At 39.8% G+C, this 20,882-nt stretch overlaps 1 protein-coding gene across 2 annotated transcripts in view; it reads left to right on the forward strand.

The window, feature by feature from the left end:
* Positions 1–4,424: 4,424 nt before the first annotated feature.
* Positions 4,425–20,882, forward strand: part of oprm1 (opioid receptor, mu 1) — a 41,624-nt gene continuing 25,166 nt past the window's right edge. Inside the window, exon 1 of one of the 2 annotated variants that reach the window (XM_005474307.4) lies at positions 4,425–5,143. In XM_005474307.4, coding sequence (XP_005474364.1) covers positions 4,902–5,143 — 242 coding nt within the window. In that variant the 5' untranslated portion in view covers positions 4,425–4,901. The remainder of the gene's footprint in view (positions 5,144–20,882) is intronic. The other variant, XM_013271204.3, reaches the window with a different exon arrangement.

The raw sequence follows: 20,882 nt of genomic DNA on the forward strand, positions 1-20,882 counted from the left end.
AGCTGCGGGAACATTTTGCAATTAAATAGGTTAACTGGCAACATTTCAGTAATACTGGGTCTAAAGGGAGATTTTACACAGGTATTAAGTCAAAGAGGTTCACTATGAAGACTATGTCATCATCTACTGTAAATAATCTCATCAAGATATTCAGTGAATCTGGAGAAATCTCTGTGTGCAAGGGAAAAGGACAAATTTCATTATTGTATGCCCATGATCTTCAGGCTTTAGGCACCACTGCATTAAAACAGGCATGATTCTGTCATAGAAATCACTGCACTGCCCTTCCCGAAATGCACTACTCACAAATGCAGGTTAAAGCTTGATCATCCAAAGAAGCAGCCATACGTGAACATGATCCAGAAATGTCACCATCTCTTAAAAATGCTCATTAAAAATGGATCGAAGCAAAGTGGAAAACTCTGGTCAGACAAATCAAAAGTCAAAATTCTTTTTGGAAAACACGGATGCTCCGTCCTCTGTACTAAAAAGGTGGGGGACCATCCAGCTTGTTTTCTTGTTGCTTGTAATCACCTGCTCAGTTCTTACTCAGTCTCTTTTCGCTTCTCCTTGTCGTCTGCTCTGTGCACCCACAGAAAACACATTCACCTGGAAACTAGCTCAACTGTCATCTGTGGAAACCTCCAGCTCTCCATATCCTGTCAAAGGAAAGACCAGCCTGCTCACCTGCCTGCCCATCCTCCATCTCTCCACCAACTCTTAGATTCCCACCAGCTGCCCACAAACTACCTCCATTCACTCCTAACTCAAGTGAAACTGTTAATAACCATCTGGATTTCTCACATGAATCATATTCCTGTTTAAGACTCCAGTTAAGTTCTTTGTCTCGTCTCTGACGGAACTCTCATGTGCAAGCCTGTAGTGCTGTTGAATCTCCTAGCCAAATGCCCTCTATCCGTAAACCAATCACTCCTTAACAATAAACACTCTAAACCTGCCAGCTGCTGTCTGAGTTTGTTCTTTGGGTCTGCTTTTAGCCAAAAAGAAAAAACCCCCACAGCTTCCAAGTAGAAGAGTCCGGGTGCTCAGCTGGCCTGCCTGCAGTCCAGACCTTTCAGCAACTGAAAACACTTAGAGCATCACGAAATGAAAAATGCAATAAAGAGCACCCAGGACTACTGAGTAGCTGTGGGACAACATTCCTCTTACAAACGTCCAGCAAATTCTGTTTATGGACTGTTGTTTAAAGAAGGAGTAGTACAGAGTGGTAAACATGGCCCCATCCCAACTTTTTGACACATGCTGCTGCCAGCAAATTCAAAATGAGCTAATGAGCTAAGAAGTTTTTATAACACTTTGTGGAAACAATACTGGGATCCATATCACAAGAGCTAATAGTTTGTGTAGTACCTGCACCTTTTACAGTTTTCTGAGTGGCAGCCTGTCCAGAGTATCAGTCTATCACAGAGCTGACAGCTGGGATAGGCTCCTGTGACCCTTTTCTCAGTGCCTGCAGAAATCCCTCTAAAACCAGAACATCGGCTGATCCGACTTATGATCTATCACCGTTCACAGATTGTTGTAATCTGTGAAGGACAGAAAGAAAGTGATACGGTTTTTCATCACTGGTTGGCTGCACTGCCCAAACTAATAAGAATTAAAATCCAATGAGAAGTCAAAGAGGCTCATAAAGTCATACACAGGACAAATTAATTTGTTTTTTAAAATGATATTAGGCAGCCATGAGTTTTATTTATTATCAGAGTAGGCTCCTTTAATTGGATTCATCGCAAACACAGGTGGGATTAAGAAAGATTAAGCTTCTTGAAGCGAGTGTTGTTGTGATTTGGTGCTATATAAATAATATTAAACTGAATTAGCAGTGGTTGGCATAGCTTGACATCAACTTTGTTTTTAAATAGGTTTAAACGTGCTAATATATTTTTTCCTCCACTTCAGAACTGTTTTGTAAGAAAGTAAACAATCATAAATAGCCTACTGCATGGCAACCACATGTAGTTACCTATTAGTAATGTTGATAGGCTCATTGCTCTTATGTCTGGTGATCTAATAAATAGAACTAAATACATTCTATTTTAATCTTAATATTATTTTATTTTTTGTTTTACATAAAACCCTCATTATTTCTTTATTCTAAGCTTTCTGCTGGATGCTGGTGGAAAAATACTGGGTTTAAAAAGCTGAAGGTTTCCTTAAAAGATGACTTTGTATTTATAACCTGAACTCTAGTCAGGTTGCTGAAACCCCCAAATCCCCAGAAACATTACTTAATACATGAAGTCATGTTCTCTCAGAAGTACAGCTCTGGAATTAAGTGAGCCATTCCTAAAGTTACTCCCCCATGAATATCAGGGAACAAAATCTAAAGACCAAAAAAAAAGGAGTCCTGAATTAGACATATGAAGAGGCTAACAGTCGCTTTCTTGATCTTTTTCTTTAAATAAATTACTATCATTAAGATTGACATAACAAGTTTGTCCATGAAATGTAGCTGCCATCTGTGCTCTGTCTTAACAACGAGTGTAGCACCTCTTGGTGCAACACTTCTCAGTCTTGCGCCGCTGAATCATGAACATATCACTGCAAAACACATTTAGAAAGGAAGCTGACCTTTTTGAAAAGGGCACTCAGCCATAAGCTCACAAAAGCCTTGTGGCCACAGAAGTAAACCTGTTTCTACTATTAAAGTCAGAGCTAAAAGGAAACAGTTTTTATAATGTCACAACCAAACAGTGTAGCAACAAAGAAATGTAACATCATCTCCTAAGAGTCTTCATATATAACTATAACATTTGTAGCATCATAAATGATGTTCAAACATGTAAATAGGACTTGATGTTAGTTAACTCATTTAAACTTGCAAATGTGCTGATGCACCAAACATATCTGCCCATGCATATCAATTTAAATCAACTGCAGAATTATTCAGAGTATTAATGATTATGTTTAGACACTTACAAACCAAAGCAGTCTTTAACTGATCTTAGTCGAAGTGCTTTTGCTGTCTAAACTGTCTGAACCCTGGACTATGGTGTTTACGTCCACCATTCACCCTGAACATCACTGCGGCACTTCATTCATTCAAAACTGCGGAAACACGTGTATTATAAAAAACCATGTTCTTCTCCAAGTTTTCCAAGAAATCCCCACTGTTCAGTCATCAATGGCATTTTAATCACAATCAGCAAAACACTAGCAGTATATCTGAAGGATACTGGGTTGAGCTTGTCAGCCTTAGCTGAAGTGATAAAACGGTTCTTTCACCAAAACATCAGTAATGCTCCCTTTTTTAATCACTTAACACACAGATGAATTAAGCTTTCAAGTTCTTCTTACTGTGCAATTTGTGTTGATTAAAGTGTTTGCAAGTAACAATTTTACAGCAGTGACTTTGAGTACCAGTAATGATCATGTTGAAAAGCTTTACTCTGGAGCCTTTGGCACATTTGTTAAATGATCTTTTGTCATTTTTGAAGCTATGTGAAACTGTAATGAGACAAGTGGGGACATTATCTCGATTAAAATCAATTCCTATTGGATTATGCCATGCTACATTCCCCTGCTTGGCTCCCATAATTAGAATAAAGCACAGAAACTGAAATCAGAAGTGAGAAGCCTCATCAAAGCGCTACATGTGCAGGCATGGGTGACTTGACAGATAATCACGAGCGTTCTCTTAGTGTCCTCAGAGCTAGCTCAGACTGTTGCTGTGAGCATTTTACTATCCTTCAGGTACTACACAAGCAGAGACTATCACTGTAATGCTTCACTTTAAAAGACACAGTATATGTCCTGCAAACTGCTGCTCATAGAAACTGATATCACAGCTGACCTGAGAAGCATTTTCTGGTGGTAACAATAGCCTGTTTCTTGGCTGGTTTTTAAAAATGTCCAGTCAGAATGAAGAAAGAAAGAACCAATTAGAGGTGAAGAAAGGAAGGAAGAAGAGGAATAAGGGAAGAAGAATGGGAATGAAGAAGGAAAGTAAATAAAAATTAGGGAAAGAAAAATGTAATGCGTAAAACGCAGAGAAAACAGAAGAAAGGAACGTTAAGAAAAAATACTGAAGTACTGAAGGAACAAAGATGAGCAACATAAATTTCCCAATGACAGAAAAGTAAAAGAATAGGGGGAAAAGTGAAGTAAGAGAAAGGAGATGTTAACATGTAGAATGAAAAAATAAAGAAGCAGGAAAGTTAAAAGGAGGGGGAAGTGGTCAAAAAAGTATATAAGAAATGAAAGAAAATATATAAAATATTTAAAAAATTATAAAAAATATTTTTTAAACCCAAAATGGTCAAAAGAGTGAGTAGGGATAAAGAAAAGAAGGAAGAACGGATGGAGCAAGGGAAGAAGGGAAAACACGACTGGGGGGTGAAAGGTGGAAAATGAGAAAAAAGAAAGAAAGAAAGAAAGAAGGAAGGAACGAAAGTAAGGAGACGAAAAGGAAAGAAGGACGGAGCAAGGGGGGACTAAAGGAAGCACAACAAGGCACGCGAAAAGGGGTGGGAAGGAACGAATGAGTAGACATGTGCGAACAAAAAGGGGGAATGAAAGGATAGGAAACAGGCAGTAAGGAAAAAAGAGAGGAAAGACCCTAGGGTGAAAGAAGAAAGGGAGCGAACTAATTCATTTTCACGTCGTCGCTTCTGTCCCGTGCAGGCTCGCCGTTCTGCGCGAAGGTCGTCAGAAAACTCGCTCAGCCTGCCGTTAACCCTCAAACCGTCAATACGCACGCCACATTCTTCAACACGCTGAGGTTTAACGCCACCGGCGGCCCGTCCCGCGCCTTACAGGCAGAGCTGCCCCGAGCACACGACAGAGAAGCACCCAGCGGGGCATCACAGGCACCGAGCGCGCTCGACAGGCACCTGAGGGGAGGTGAAAAACGCGCCTGCGGTACATACCGGTCGAGGACCATGGACAGCGCCGGCAACTGCTCGGAAGCGGATCAACGGAGCCAGCTGTGCTCGTTTTACAACAGCAGCAGCTTGTGTGGGAACTTCACCGACAACACAAGCTTCGCGGAGGGGAGTAGAGGGAACAACATGGAAATCGACGCCAATCCGGTTATCATAGCGATTGCCATCACCGCTCTTTACTCCATAGTGTGCGTCGTGGGGCTGGTTGGAAACGTGCTGGTCATGTATATCATTGTCAGGTAAGGCAATTTTTTTTAAAAAAGAAAAAAGAATGAAATGAAAAAACTCTTAAAAACACTGATATGAGTGGATGTTTGTTCTCAGACTTGTTGCACACAGTCAGAAATGACTCCTAACCCTCTTCGGACATTAATTCGCGGGTGTGTGTTTTCGTCGTGTGTTTTTATGAGGCCGAGTGAAACCATGTGCTTGTGGTGTTGACAGCGCTGCGAGCACAGCTGCCGTTCGTGCGTAAAAATGCCTCCAACAACGCAGCAAATTGCTACAGCGCCAAAACCCGAGCTGAGCGAAAGGAAAATGAGGGAAAGAGAAAGAGTGGAGAGTGGGGGAGGAGGGGGTGCACAAAACACACTACTTTTCACTTTAAAACAGTGGCAGCTGACATCTCTTCATCTGTCGCTTTTAACCACGAGCAAAAATGATGTGATGCTGTGACGTGATGACAGCACGCGCCATGTAAGTCTCGTGTGAACGCACACTCCCGGTTAGATGCTGCTACCTTCTTGTGCGCAAAGGCGTCGGTGTCTTGTGTTCGCGCAAATTCAACGAACGTCCAGAAATAGTTGGGAATGGTGTTAAAACAAACACCTGCTAACATAAAGCCTGCAAGTGCTAAAAGTTACACAGGTTGCCCGGCTCTGAATCCACACATTAGATGAGCAGATTTGTGGATATTTGCTTTCTAAAAACAGAAAGAAGCTTTATGTTCAAGCATGTTCTCTGATGCTTCTTACGTATAGATAACCAACCTTCTTACCAAATTTCATATATCATGTTCACATCTCACTGATACATCTATCTAAAATGCCTTCCCTTCACGGGGTCAGCTTTTATCATTTCAATCACTTGGCACAAGAAGTGCAGGGTGATCATACATGTTTAGTCCTACAGACTTGAACTGTGAGGCCACTTGCCTTTTTGTTGTCAGTGCAGACCAACTGGAATAATAGAAATAGTCTTAGTTTTCATTGTTCACCACTGATTACAAAAAAAAACCTTCTGCCTACTTCAGTGGACCTCACTGTCAGAAGCAGGATTTCACTGGTCATTAATTACACATGAACCCCTGACATTTATGTCAGTTAAATGCCCCCTGGTGTTGTGGATTTGTTTATGATATATATACCTGTATAGACCAGACATATACTCACATATATATCAAAATATATACTCGTATGCACTTTATACATATATCTGCACTGGAGTGTTTATATAATGGAATCACTGTGATTAAGCTTTTAACCTACATGTTTAAAATCACAAGACCCACACATCTGGGTCAAATATTATCCACAATTATATTAATGAAGTTTGTGCCACTTTTTGTATGACCATATGTGATCAATACTGTCTGAAATGAAGTAATTAGGATCAATAAGTAACCTTTCATTGTGTTATGGCCAATGGTGACAAGTCCAAACAGGGTTAAATAAACTTGGTCCTGCTAAGATGCACCTGGGAGCCTCTCTGCCCATCTTCGCTGCCAGAAGGTGGTGAACCACCCATCTTTAACCAATATGGTAAACAAAGTTGGCCCGGCTGACAGTGCACCTGGGACACTTTTTGCCTGTCTCCGTTGCCCAAAGTTGTGAAAAACCTTTCCTTAACGGATATAGTGGCATACCCCTGGCAGCAAACCTGACAAAGTTGTCAGGAGGATTCATTGTTTTGTCTCTGCAATCGGTTTGATATCTGTAGTTTTGCTGACTTTTGGACTCGATCTGGCCATAAAACTGTCAAAGGGACCCAATTAAAAGTGATGGATGCTGGGAACAGTGCTAGGAAGGTTATGGAGTAGTGCCAGAAAGTTATGTAACACAAGTGTCGGAGATTAAAGAAGGGACAAAGTGCAAATTGACAAGTGATTGGGAAAAAGTATTGACAAACATATTGCATCGATAATTGAGGGAGAGTTGTGTAGAGTTGAGAAAATACTTATTAGTTTAAATTTAATATGAATCAAGTAAAAAACAAGGAATGGAAAATACCCAACGGCAGGAGGAGGGGTCACTGACCCTATAAAAAGATGGGTCAGATGCGCCCCGGGTAGCTTTTTGGCCACTGTTTGTCTGTTTGTGTTGGTTTTTGATCTGGATGTGCTCACAGCGAACACCCTAGGGGAGCTTTTTGCTTTTTCCTATGTTTTGCTGAACTTGCTGTTCAATAAAACATAGAACTCTGCTCTTCTCCTGTGATCTTTGTGTTTTTGATTTTAATTGGCATCTGGACGTAGAAATACACTCCTTCTAACCTGAGCGGTGCTCGAACCATCTTTTAAAATTTGCAACTCAACACTAGCCACTGGAATGCTATGTTATTCCAAACAAGGCTCGTTTAGGTAATAAAAAGAAGCTGGACTGGTGGAGCAGGATGAGGATGTAACAAGCAAGAATACTTTAAGGGCTGAGGGAACAAAAACTGTTTGGCAGCCAGTGGTGAAAGTTAGGAGTTAGGAGAACAGAGATAAAGGTGAGGATGGTGAGCCTTCAATTTTTTCCACTTAGTGATTGCCTGCTTAATTGGTCCAGTAGAGTCATTGAAGTGTGACAGTGCAGAGAATTTGCCTTCATGCAAGTGATTGCAGAGGAGACTTTTCTGGCTATGTTGACTTCCTTCACTGCTAATAGAATATATAACACTTATAATTCTCCTCACTTGTCCACTAATTCAAAGGCAGGTGAATGCTCATGCACACATCATCCCACACTAATTGCAGTCTGAGTGCTTCCTGAAATACATCTGTTTTCCTAAAGAATGCGCACATCTACGCCGGATGTTTTTTCCTCTCTCCCTTTTTTTCCACATCTGTGCCGGATGTTTCCTACACCAAATCACTTGCAGCGAATCCTCTCCCTTCTGCCTCCATAGCAACAAACCTGAGTGAAAAACAAAGGAAGAACAATGCAAAACTGTAAAATGAATTCTGATGTCTGGCATGTATCAGTTGGTGTGTTAAAGCCATCAACACAGACTGTATATGGTGAAGGGCATCACTTTCTCTTCCTTGGCTGTTTTACCAAAGCATAATAAAAAGGAACCCACCCAATGATCCCTGGCTTCTCTCCATAGTAATCAGAAGGCTGTAAGTCCTAATCCTGACAGGCAGCCTCGAGTCTGCGCAGGCACTTCTGTGACCAAAAAAGTTTTAAGGATTTGTGCAACTTTTTGAGCAAATGAGACTTTGTGGGAATTGCAAGGACGCTAGAAAATATGTTTAATTTTCACAAAAACCACAGTCCACCAGAGTCATTAGCATTCAATATTCTCTTTGTCTTTCTCCCCTTCACTGCATGTCTTATGCTCTTTTCTTTCTGTCAGCAGATTGAGAGTGAACTGCCATTTAGCTAATGATACACTGTAGATATTTACTTGCAAACAGAAATGTAGTCTTAAATTCTCTGTCCCCATCGAGCCGTAGTTGAAAGTAGTTTGTCGAAATTAAAAAAGAGACAGCAGCTGCTGAGAGATTTGTCCCCCTTGCAGTCTGAAAAATGATGACCTTAATGCTATAAAACATTTATCTCTCTTTCACTCTTTATCTCTCTGTCCTTTTGCTGACTCTTATGACCCTTCACAAAACTCTGCAAACATCCGCAAACTTCTCGCAAGCAAACAAACATTAGCAGAGATCCGCACGCTCAGTCGGGAAAATCGATTGCGGATGAACAGAAACTGCTGGGCTCCACAAGGAGCGTGCTGCCGGCGCTGAGTGCTTCCTGTTACCATGGAAACGCAAGGAGGTGTTTTGAGCATGATGAGTGCAAAGTGACTCCATCACCACCAAACCGAACCCCATCTATCCTCATGAGGAGCTAGACCTAGTTGGGCACATTTATCAGCTTTCAGTGTTTCCTAAACTGCAATCGACTGAACATCTGCAGGCTGACAGGCTGACCTGCATGCATCCAAACACTGCTGCTTCCTCTGTACTGCATATAGCTCCACAACAGATGGCAGAATTCTGATGGTACTCTAACACTCTAACTTCTGCATGTCCCCGTTCATACAAGAGCTTCTCTCCAGTGACATGAAACATGAAGAATCTATAAAAAACTAATTGCTTGGGTCCCTCTTACCTGAAAAGCTAAAACAAGATAAGAAACACACACCTTGGTATGTGCTTTATTGCTGAGCAAGCAACAGTCAAAAAGATATGCTTAACAAGCATATTTTATTTTATTTTTTCTAAATGGTATTACCTTTCAAATTCAGTCTGTAAAATGCATTTTGGCCTCGCAGGCCTTATATAAGATTTCACTTTGTTTATTCCAGAGAGATTAAATGTCTGTTTCAGAATGGGTTAGACAAGTAAGTCTTTTTTGTAATAAAAATCCCCTTTGTGTTAATCTTCTCTCAGCAAGAAGCACTGTAGGGAAGGGCCAAGAGGGTAATGGTCCGAAAATAACTACAGCTTCAAAAGAGAACTACTTGATGTGTATAACCAAGACAGAGTGCACTAGCTTCATATTGACTTTATCTGAACTAAACAGATCCCGGAGGCCCTTACTTCAACTCTACTGTAGTATGGAGAGATGGAGTAGTTAGATACATTAAGCTTTAAATGTATAGTGCTTAACAAATTTGTTAGATCATCTGTCCTAAAACTGGAAAACAAAAATATTTTAGAAATCTAGGAAAAGCATGTTTAAAACAAATCATTTAATTCTTATTTATTATGTAAATAACAAACTGAGTTTACATTTTTATCATCAAATTTGAGCTTCTTAGAAGTCAGAAATTTGTCAAGCAATGCGTTCAACCACTACAACTAATTTTTGTGTTCAGGAATGCAAATAAATAACTGAAATTCGAAATCATCAAAAAACATGTGCTTTATTATGTGTTCTTTTTTGTGAAACTATGAGTTTGCAAATTCAGAGATTATTATAATAATAATGATATTTTAGATTTTAAAAAATCCTTTCCTTTAACGAGCTTGTTCATACTGGTAGATGTACCATTGCACCTGATGGTGGCCGAATAATTGTGTTATGCACTATGTTTGTGGACACAGCAGCTCATTTAAAACAGCTGCATTTTGTGCAGAATAAAAATCTGAACTCTTGACATTGTGTTACAGATAGTAATCAACAATTAGCAGGAAGTGGATTATGTGGGAGGAAAGAGAATGACCTTTACCTCATTAATACAAAGTTGGTTGCTGGGTATGCATATTGAAAAAGGCGAAAAAACTGCAGGAGCCTTCAAGATTGACTTGTTTTTCTATAGATCTTAAATGTTCTCTCTGATGAGTGTCGGTAGGTTGTGGTTGCTTGGGAAGCAGACACCTTTCATGTGAATTTTTGAGCATCCTCATGCATGATAGATGTGACTTCTAAGGCCTCTTTATAAAACAGATTTGTGAGAACGTTTGATCTTTCTGTAACTTAAGCAGAAAAACCACATATAACACTTTAAACACTTTGATTTGAAAATCTCCGTAGGGGTATTGCATATGCGTCCCAGCCTGTGGTGAACTTTACTCAGGGACACTCTAATGAGCTTGATATTTAGCTTTGTTTATCTAACCAACTATTTTTTCTCCCACTAAATGGTATGTGTTGCCTGGCTTTTTCTTCTTCTCATTTTAGTTTATGGCTATATTTGGGCTGATGTTATATAAGAACAAATCATAATTCAGATGCTGTCAGTTGAGGCTGATTTAAGATTTACAGATTAGAGCTGCACAACTTACAATATTTATAGACTTGGTTTTTGTTTCGCTAATCTTTCTGGAATCAAATGGGAGCCGTTCTAAATCTATAAACATCCCCTTCTAGAGTTGCTCTGCAGTGCATGGATTTTTCCAGGTATAGTCATGAGATCGTAAACTGACTAAATCAACAGCAGACACTCGTAACTCCCACAGCTACCAGCAGATCTGTATTCCTCCGTGGTTGTACTTGGCACATACTTCTCTTCTTCAGCCAGCATCTGAGAAATGGTGTTTCAACCTCTGTTTTGTAACAGCTGGACATGCAGCCATCATGTTATATGACTTTGATTGCTGATAACCAATGACAACGGAACATCTTGATAATTGCCTCTTGCATGCAATTACCTTGTTTGCCTTTGAGTACAAACTCACCTAGAACAAAATGAGTGAAGACAAATTTATTTATGGAGTGACATTCATCTTTGGCAACAATAAAACTATCAGCTGCTAATGAAGAGTGATTGTTTGACTCGTGCATTTACGAGACGCCGTCTGAACCTTAGTGATCATTGCTATAATCAGTGAGAAGGAGACTGACAGCACAGCGTGAACCTCAGAGAGACAGGAATTCAGCTTGCTGCGTCATGCTAAATTTGTGTATGTGCGCACAACAGGGTGGTACAGAGTCTAATATCTTGCTAAGGAGACAATTGTGGGTAGAGCATGCAGAGAACTAATTAGCCTGTCCTTCCTGTGTGTGTGTGTCTGTGAGTGATGAGTTCCCAAACACCACTGGACACTGCTGGAGAATTAGAGCTCTGTCAGCCTGCTTCCAGGAGCAGGTGTTCTGTTGAATTTAAAGACTAAACGGAAAGAAGAAGTTAGACGCAAACAGCGAGCGCTTCACCAGACTGTGGAGAAAGCAAAATGGGGTTTTGTTGAGTAATGTAATGACAGGCTCTTACTGTAAGCACTGAGAGGATGAAGGAATGATGATTAATTAAGAGGAAACAAAAGACTGATTTTGCGTCTTTCTGTACTCGATGATTGATGGGAGCTCTTGGCTCTTTTGTCCATCTGTCATTTCTAAAGTGACTCACTCTCTTACCCTAACTCTGCTCTTTATACTCTATGACAGGTGCTGTAAAACACGTCTCTTTTCATCAAGGCTGACTTTTCAATGAGATCGGAAGGATCTGTTCTTCTGTAGCTCTTTATCTTTTTATTTAAAAAAAGTATGACTTGCCTTAAAATTAATTTATTGCCACAACTCACAAAAAGATAAGCAAGTAAACAAAGCAAAGAGGACATGTGATGACCTCATCTGAAGTGAAATTCATCACATGTTGGCAGTTGACAAATATTTTCACAGCTCTGTCGCACTTCCTGATAGGGGTCAAGTACTTCACATATAGCAGACCTTAAAAAGGTAAAGCAGACCACAAGCAGCAGAACTTAACAAGGTCTGCTTTATATTTAAAAGGATGTTTCTAAAGGACAGACTTGGGATTTTATTTGATCTATTTCCATATTTTTTATTTCTCAGGATGGAAACCCATTACCAGAGTGAATCACATTGAAGTGCACAGAAATTGTAAAAACCATGAGCAGGGCACAATACAGACGTTTCTGAATACACGCAGTTTGTGTGATTTATGTCATTGTGGTCCAGATAACCATATTTGGAGATTGTCTGAAGTGTTTTGCAAACTAAATGCAACTACCCAACTAGGCCAAGTTCTCATTGTGGTTTTCATCACAAGATGGAGAATATTTTCCTAACACATTAATTTAATGTCTGCAAATACCTGTCAGAGCTGCCAAATTTCAGCTCAGCTATAATTTGATAAAAGCTTTAACTGTTTTAATAAACTACTTTCGTTTTCTGTTGCACCCATATTGGATAGTTTCCATTCCTGATGCCATATTTTACAGGCTAATTAAGTGCTTGCATTAAATTAGTTTAATTAAATTCTTGGCTTCACTGCTTTTTTTTTAAACAAACTAATTTAATAAAAGTAGTTTTAATGACATGCTAGTGGCAGATTATTTAAAATGTTAACATTATATTTTGCTGACAGGACAAAGACTGAAGTGCTTACAGATTTCAAGCTAATGATGCAAAATATAACATTAATTACATTATTAAGTGTTGCACATGTTCATGATTTTACAATAGTTTTTGTTTACTTATCTGGGTGATCGTGGCTCAAGAGTTGGCAGTTCGTCTTGTAATTTGAAGGTTGCCGGTTTGAGCCCCGGCTCGGACAGTCTCGGTCGTTGTGTCCTTGGGCGAGACACTTCACCCGTTGCCTACTGGTGGTGGTCAGAGGGCCCGGTGGCACCAGTGTCTGGCAGCCTCGCCTCTGTCAGTATGCCCCAGGGCAGCTGTGGCTACAATGTAGCTTGTCATCACCAGTGTGTGAATGTGGGTGAATGAATGTAAAGCGCTTTGGGGTCCTTAGGGACTAAGTAAAGCGCTATACAAATCCAGGCCATTTACCATCTTTTCAGTGAGCCATTGACCTAAGAGTTGTTAGGTTAGACAGTGAATTATCATTAATATGAATTAATGTCTAGACCAGCATTACATCTTATTTCAGTAGCACAAAAACTTGTATCCTATTACGTCAGAAAACCTTCCAAGAAGATAAAGGTACATTTTTTATGACATAGTTTAGATTGCACATATATCCTATTTTATTTTACCTTGAGATTCATTATATATTTTTGCATTTAAGAAATTTTTTTTTTTTTTTTAAATTACATTTCAATATGGCACGGACATACAATAGGGCTTGGTTGTTTGTTTTTTGACAGCTGTTGCATGCAGCTAAACTTAAAAACACTGCAAGTTCTAAAATGGAAACCACTGAGTGGTTTTCCTCTTTTGAATCTTTGTTATTACTCATTAAGAAGACAAAAGTATCTCTTATTCAATTACTCGATTAATTGATGGAACAATCGATAGATTACTTGGTTACTAAAATAGCTTCAGCCCTAATATATATTGCCAAAAGTATTCACTCATCTTCCTTTGCACGCATGTGAACTTGAGTGGCATCCCATTCTTAATCCATAGGTTTTAACATGATGTTTGCCCACCCTTTGCAGCTATAGGAGCTTTAGCTCTTCTGGGATGGAATGGCTTTCCACAAGGTTTAGGATTGTGTATTTGGGAATTTTTGACCATTCTTCCAGAAGCTCATTTATGAGGTCAGACAGTAATGTTGTATGAGAAGGCCTGGCACGCAGTTTCTGCACTTATTCATCCCAAAGGTGTTCTTTCAGGTTGAGGTCAGGACTCTGCAGGCTGCTCAAGTTCTTCCACACCAAACTCCCTCTTCTATATCCTTATCGACCTTGCTTTTTGCTTTGGTGTGCAGTCATGTTGGAACAGGAAAGAGCAATCCCCAAACTGTTCCCAGAAAGCTGCAAGCATAAAATTGTCCAAAATGTATTGATATGCTTAAGAGCTCCTGTCACTGGAAATGAGGGGCAAAGCCTGAATCCTGAAAAGCAAACCCACACCATAATCCCCCCTGGCAACCACCAAACCCATCATTTGGGTTGTGAGTGAGTAAATACCTTTGGCAATGTAGTGTACTTTCTCCTTTGGTTTGAAAACCAAGATGGCATCATGTCTGTACTGTGTTTTGTGAATCAGTTATCACTTAGCACTTACTGCCGTTTTCATCAACAAGTCAAAGTGGAGATATTGCAGCAGTCGCACTACTCACTGTCTTCCACATGCATTTTTTGTGCTAGTAGCTCTTCTTCTTCTTGTTGCTCAACATGTAAGCATAGACCAGAACACTTGTAGGTGTATACAGCCCCCTCAGTTCTGGACAAATTGTAGACTCAGTACACACACAGTATCTCATCTAGGATACTAAATAACAAAAGTACCTTTGTGTTTCAGGATTTCAGTATCAAACGGTATTAGAAAGGTGTCCTTCAGTATGACGTCTAGTGATGTTTCTAGTGAGGGAGATAGTCATTGTTTGCTAATCTTTGCTGTTAGCTTTCTTTTTGTGCAAAACACTTCCTGTGAATAACCATATAATTAAACTTATTGATCTTAATCACTGTTATTACTAAGAGCAAAATCCCTGTGTGTGTGTGTGTGTGTGTGTGTATGTGTGTGTGGGTGTGCTACTAGTAGATGCCATTTCCCTTTGCACACTGGCTTCAAGACAGACTGCTGTATAATGGGAACAGTAAAAATGGAGTATAGATGGATGTCTTAATCTTTATGCAAATTAGTTGTGGGGTTGAGGCGATAAAATGCTATAATGTATCTCTTATTACTGTTCAAAGCATTCGCCCAAACAATCACATTTTTATTGAACTGAACAACTGACAGGAGGGACATGCCCAGTTGAAACTGTGCTTAAGGTAACACAAAAAAATGACCAGGGTGCTTATTCACACATGTTGCCTACACATGTTCACATGCTGTCACATTAATGGAAAAGAGTGCATGTCTAAAAGAAGATAAAAAGCACAGCAGTTCTATCCCCGTCACCATTTTTCTCTGATTGTTCATGGATATTGATCTCCTCGTATCACACTGCAGTCAGGTCAGAAGCATTCTGTTGACAGGTGCTTTTATTAAATGTTTCCATAACTGAGCACGTGTACAGAAGAGAAACTGATGCCATCAGTGTGGTAAGATAAAAATATCTGCCAGAACATTAAAATATGAAAATACAGAATTATTGAAGGAAAAAAAATCTCTATAATTGCTTCATCCCTCATGGACTTTTAACTGCTTACAGTGGTGTGTTTGATGTAGAAAAGCCTGAAACTCCATCTTGGTACTGAGTTTATTAATTTAGCTGAATATCTATTTAAAATGCTGATTTTGTAGTCTTTTGTAGTCTTAACTCTACAGGCTGCGCAGTATTATAACAAAATAAAGACCTTCCTCTCGACACTCTTGAGAGGAAGGTTTTAGCTGCGAGACAGTTTAGCAATATTTACAAAATAACTATGTAAAGCAAAAATCTTCTCAAATGGCTTGTGTGGGGTGGAATTGGAAAAGCAGAAAATACACAAAAATGGAATACTTCTTTTATTTCAGTCATTAAAAAATAAATCGCACTTAACTCCTGCAGCTTGTAAAATCACAAGTGCTTAAGTGGAGCAACAGCTATCATTTTAGAATATAGGAAAGATGTTTTGTGTGAGCTGTCATGTGTATGTGTCACTGGCAGCCTGCGAGCATTGACCCTCAGCTTGAACAGAGGCGCATCTGTCACAACACTGTCCATCTGTCACAGTGTGACCACCACGGCACACTTGCTGAGCTGTTTACTCCCTCTGACCAGTAAATGTGTAATTATTCATCTTTTCTATTTGTCTGCCACTTTTGTGTATGTGTGTGTGTGTTTGTGTTTACACATCTGTTTCTCTGTGTACACATGAATATCTGCATATGTTGTTTGACAGCTCAGGAAATATAAATTTTCATGCTAAATCATGGCTTCTTCAGTCCGTTTCAGGGAGAACTGTGCTTCTATTTGTATAACAATCCACACACATACACACAGTTTATGAGCGTTAACAGTAGTTTCAAAGTTTACATGTCACTGGTAAGTTTAACGCAGTGGGGACAGGAAAGTTTTAGCTGAAGAACAGGATTACGGGGCATTAATTCATTTAAGCTCCATTTGTGTACTTTACTGATACTAAAACATACTTTACCTGTTGTCTTGGTATTTTTGGCTGTGAGAGCAGCACCCTCCTATTTTATTCTCGTCACCCTGTCCTTTTGTGCATATCACTGCTACTTGGCACCGTCACCGAGCTTTCAAACACGACCCCCTACTTTGTGCTTGTCTTTGTGGTGACTCTGGTAAAATAGAGCCCTGTGTAATAAACCTATTAATGATTAAATGCCATCTTTCTTTCTTATAAACACACACGCACAAAAACCCCAGCAAAATCATTTCAGATAGTCGCTTCAGTATTATCATCGATTTATCACCCATTGGGAGTTTCTATGACGACTAATGGTGAAAGGTGAAAGTGTTTAATTAAGTGGCCGGCTCAGACACAGAAGCGCTGTGTGATGGCAGAAAATTCATGAATCTCTCGCTGCATGTTTGTGTTGAATCCCACTGTTTCAGGCTGCGACGAGAACGTGTTATCAGCTATTCAAAGTGGTTCCTTGGGAGTACTTCTTATTTCTTTATGTGCTTTCATTCCATGCTTTTCTTATTCTCCTTTTTATTCAAGGTTACACTGTTGTCAGGATTTGTTGATGAATATTTATTCTATTTATCAAGACTCATATTTAGTGTCATCAAGTGTCATATTTAGGCTATGAATTAAATCTGTATAGATGGAAAGGATCCATGAGAAGGTGCTTTGGGTACTTAGATTTTTTAAATTCGTATTTTCCTTAAATACTTTTAATCTGTCGGTAAAGGCCCCTGTCGTTTCACTCTCAGCCACTAACACCTTCATTTTCAATTACCTCTGTGTTTCTAACACCTACTCTACAACTGCTGCTCCCTTCCTTATTACTAATCCTCAATATATACAACCAACCATATTACACTTGTCAAAGATCATTGTTCTCCTGCTAGTTTTACAAGGTCATGCACCCTGAACATTTAATAACATATTTCACCATTTGCTCATTTTGAGGCTGTTATCTGTTCTTTGCATCATTTCTAAAACAGAAATGACTGAGTGTTTGTGACCTGCAATTGCCAACCAATGCAGAAGTTCCAAAAACTCCAGTTCCTCTGGAGGTAATTATTAAAAGTCACAGAACAGCTGTGTTTGTGTTGTTGGTGCCTTTTGGAGCATTTTTTATGAAATTATGTGATGAATATCATCAGTATTTTTTTGCTTATGGTCTCTAAGAAGTTTCTGCTTCAGTTTTGGTGAGTGAAATTATACTATTTTATTTGTGTATTATTAAGCACTAATGAGTAGATTTGTGCATCTTTGAATGGCAGCCATAGAATTTATAGAGACCGCTTGCCAATAAACTTCTGCTGGGGCTCTGTGCAGTATCTGCACAGAGACCTCAGATGCTGCGTCTGCAATCTGCTGGAGCAGCTATTCTAGTTTCAGGGTTATAGCTTCCAATGTTCCTGTTACCAATGGGAATACTTTGGATTATACTTTCTACCTCTGCTCCAGTTGTTCCTTTGGCCCCTGGTACTCTGTTTTCTCATGCTCCTTCCTCTTGATGTTGCTATCATAATGCGGTCTTCTGTTTTTTTTTCAGCTACCTCTTTGTCTGGTTAGTTGGCCAGCAGCTGCTTGTCTGTCTGGAACTAGAAGTCCTACACAGACTTAGGTCTGTTGTTCTTAACCATCAGGACCCGGAGACTTCTGGTCCATATGCAGCACATAGACTATCCCAGCCACTTGCTTGTGCTTCTCAGTGTACACTGCCCCAGCTTCCATCTTACATTCTTCCACTATGTGTTTGTCATGATTCGGCTGTGTGCAAGCAGGGATAGGACCCAAACGCAAACTCACTGGAGACAGGACTGAACTCAAAATGGCAGCCTTTATTGCTGAACCAAGAACATCTACAAAAACCTAAACTGAGAAAAATCTAACAAAACACACATAGGGAGCCACAGGTAGAAACACACAGCATGAGGGAGATCGCGACAACGAGCACGGGAAAACACAGGGCTTAAATACACAGGGCAGTAATGAGGGAATCGGCAACAGGAGGGAGACACAGCAGGGAGAGATCAGGGCTAACGAGACAGGGGGAACAAAGCTGCTCACATAAACATAAAGCACACGCCTTCAAAACAAAACAGGAAACCATAAACCACTAAACAAGGACGCAGACTGAGAGGCAGAATATAACAAATGGAACTCAAACAATACATGACCACAATTCCAAAACACGAATAAACAGAAACTCTAATAATAATAATCATCATCATCGCCGCCACCAACACAAGCACTACAAGAGAATAAGAAAACAATCCATAATGCAAAATTAAACCAAAACATAATAAACTCAAAATACTGGGTCCAACGGACCCAGAACCGTGACAGTGTTGGATGGTCTTTAGGACATCTTTGCACAGTTTTCAACTTGCGTCCTGTCTGATTCGGTAGACTCCTGCCTGGATCTGGTGCTTTGGGCCTCTTCTTGTTCTTCAAGGATCAAGGCATTTTCTAGACACTTTCTTGACATCAGCAACTTCCTCTGTCTGTTGGTAGTACATCCCATACAAGCACTTGGTTTTCCATGATAGTTCCTTTTCCTGTGGTGCATCACTTCTTGTCTTCAGCTTCCTGATATATTTAAGGATGTGTTTCATCCTGGATTGTGGCTCTGACACCCACTAATGCTGGCCTGTCTTTTTGTGTTTCTCACAGAACCTCAGAGCGCAGGACTTTAGGTGGAGACCTCTGTGCATTTTGAGATTCTGTGTTTTTACATCAGTGGCATCTGTCTCGTCCTGTGGCCATCTTATTATTCCAGCTGGTTTTCTGATAATCAGTACAATTTATGTATTGATGGCTTGGATCGTATTATTATTCCATCCGGCTGGCTTTTCACAACCCATCTTGCACATCTTTATCATGGTTCCCACTGACTTGTGGGATTACCAGCTGTCCTATACATCTACTACTCTACCTTCTGGTAGCTCCACAACTTTAGTCTGGATCACCTTGCCTTTATTTGCAGGCATTCATCCACACTTATCAGGTCTGAATAAGTCTCATTTTCTCTGTTGTAGATCCAGGTGAGGTGGAGTCGATGTCACACATACTCCTAGGATGACAGTTTGATATCATTCACGTCCAGGAGGTTGCTGATGGTTACTCAACTCCTGAATTTATATCCATATTTGCTTTTAGTGATGAGCTGGTTGAGGCCTATGCTCAACAGTAGCAGATTGGTGTATTCAATTCAAGGCAGTTCAGTTCATTTCATATAATAGCAAATCACAACAGCAGTCATCTCAATGCACAAAAAAGGCATTTAACAATTTAAAAGTGAAATGTGAAAAGGGACCAGCTGATAAAGCCAGTGTTCATTAAAGGGACCCAGGAAAAATACATTTCTGTAATTTTCTCCTTTTTCAATGCCATGTTGCTGCTTTTATATACAGCATCTTATAGCTGTTACTGTTGGGATCTTCCAGGCAGCTCACGCATAAAAAATGTATAAGGCTAACACTGAGGTGATCTTTAACACTTCCTTGGGCTTTGTGACTCTGAAGATGAATTATTGTATAGTAAAACTCTGTGCAAGCTGTGGATTCAGCAGTTCTAATACATTTTTCATCAAGGTTACTACATCAGGTGTTTCATAGATCATAACTAACTTCATCTTTAATGATACACCTTACATGACACTGGTTTCTTTTTATAGTCACATTAAATAAAACTTGCATGATTCTCCTGCAAGCCAAATTAAAAAGAACACTTAAACACTTGATCCCCCGAGAAATGTTAGCTCTAGAGAATTTATATGGCAAATACTCTGCCCATTACGTCAAACAGGCACATTTTAAATTTTTGTATTGTATTAAAGAGGGGAAGAACAGTACTAACCAGTGTGCTAATGTAATTACTTGAGCTATTTCAGAAGCTTATTTGAGCTGACGTGGAATTGATGAGTGCTGTGATGAAGACCTGTGAGTAATTTAAAGGATAATTCCAATTTATTTCCCATTAATGTGGTTATTAGGCCATTATATCCAGCGGTCACTGCATTCTCTGCCCCTGCTGTAGAAACAAAGAGTCAACATGGCATATATCAGAGCAACTAATGCAAGTTCCCTGCAGCTTTCAGTAAAAAGCTTCAGGGAAAATTCCCTGTAGTGCAGGCAGCTGGCAACTATATTAAGCATACCTACTGGATGCAGTTTCACTCTGCGTATGCACTCACTCGCCGCTACATTAGGTACTTTTTCAACTCCTTGTTCACATAAATGTCTGATCAGTAAATCATACAGCAGTAACTCAAGAGCTAGAGGTCATAGGAGAATGGCCAGACTGCTTGAAGCTGATAGAAAGGCAACAGTAACTCAAACAACCACTTGTTACAACCAAGGTATGCATACGGGCATTTCTGA

The sequence above is a fragment of the Oreochromis niloticus genome, linkage group LG13, assembly GCF_001858045.2.
Source record: "Oreochromis niloticus isolate F11D_XX linkage group LG13, O_niloticus_UMD_NMBU, whole genome shotgun sequence".
NCBI classification, from domain to species: domain Eukaryota; kingdom Metazoa; phylum Chordata; class Actinopteri; order Cichliformes; family Cichlidae; genus Oreochromis; species Oreochromis niloticus.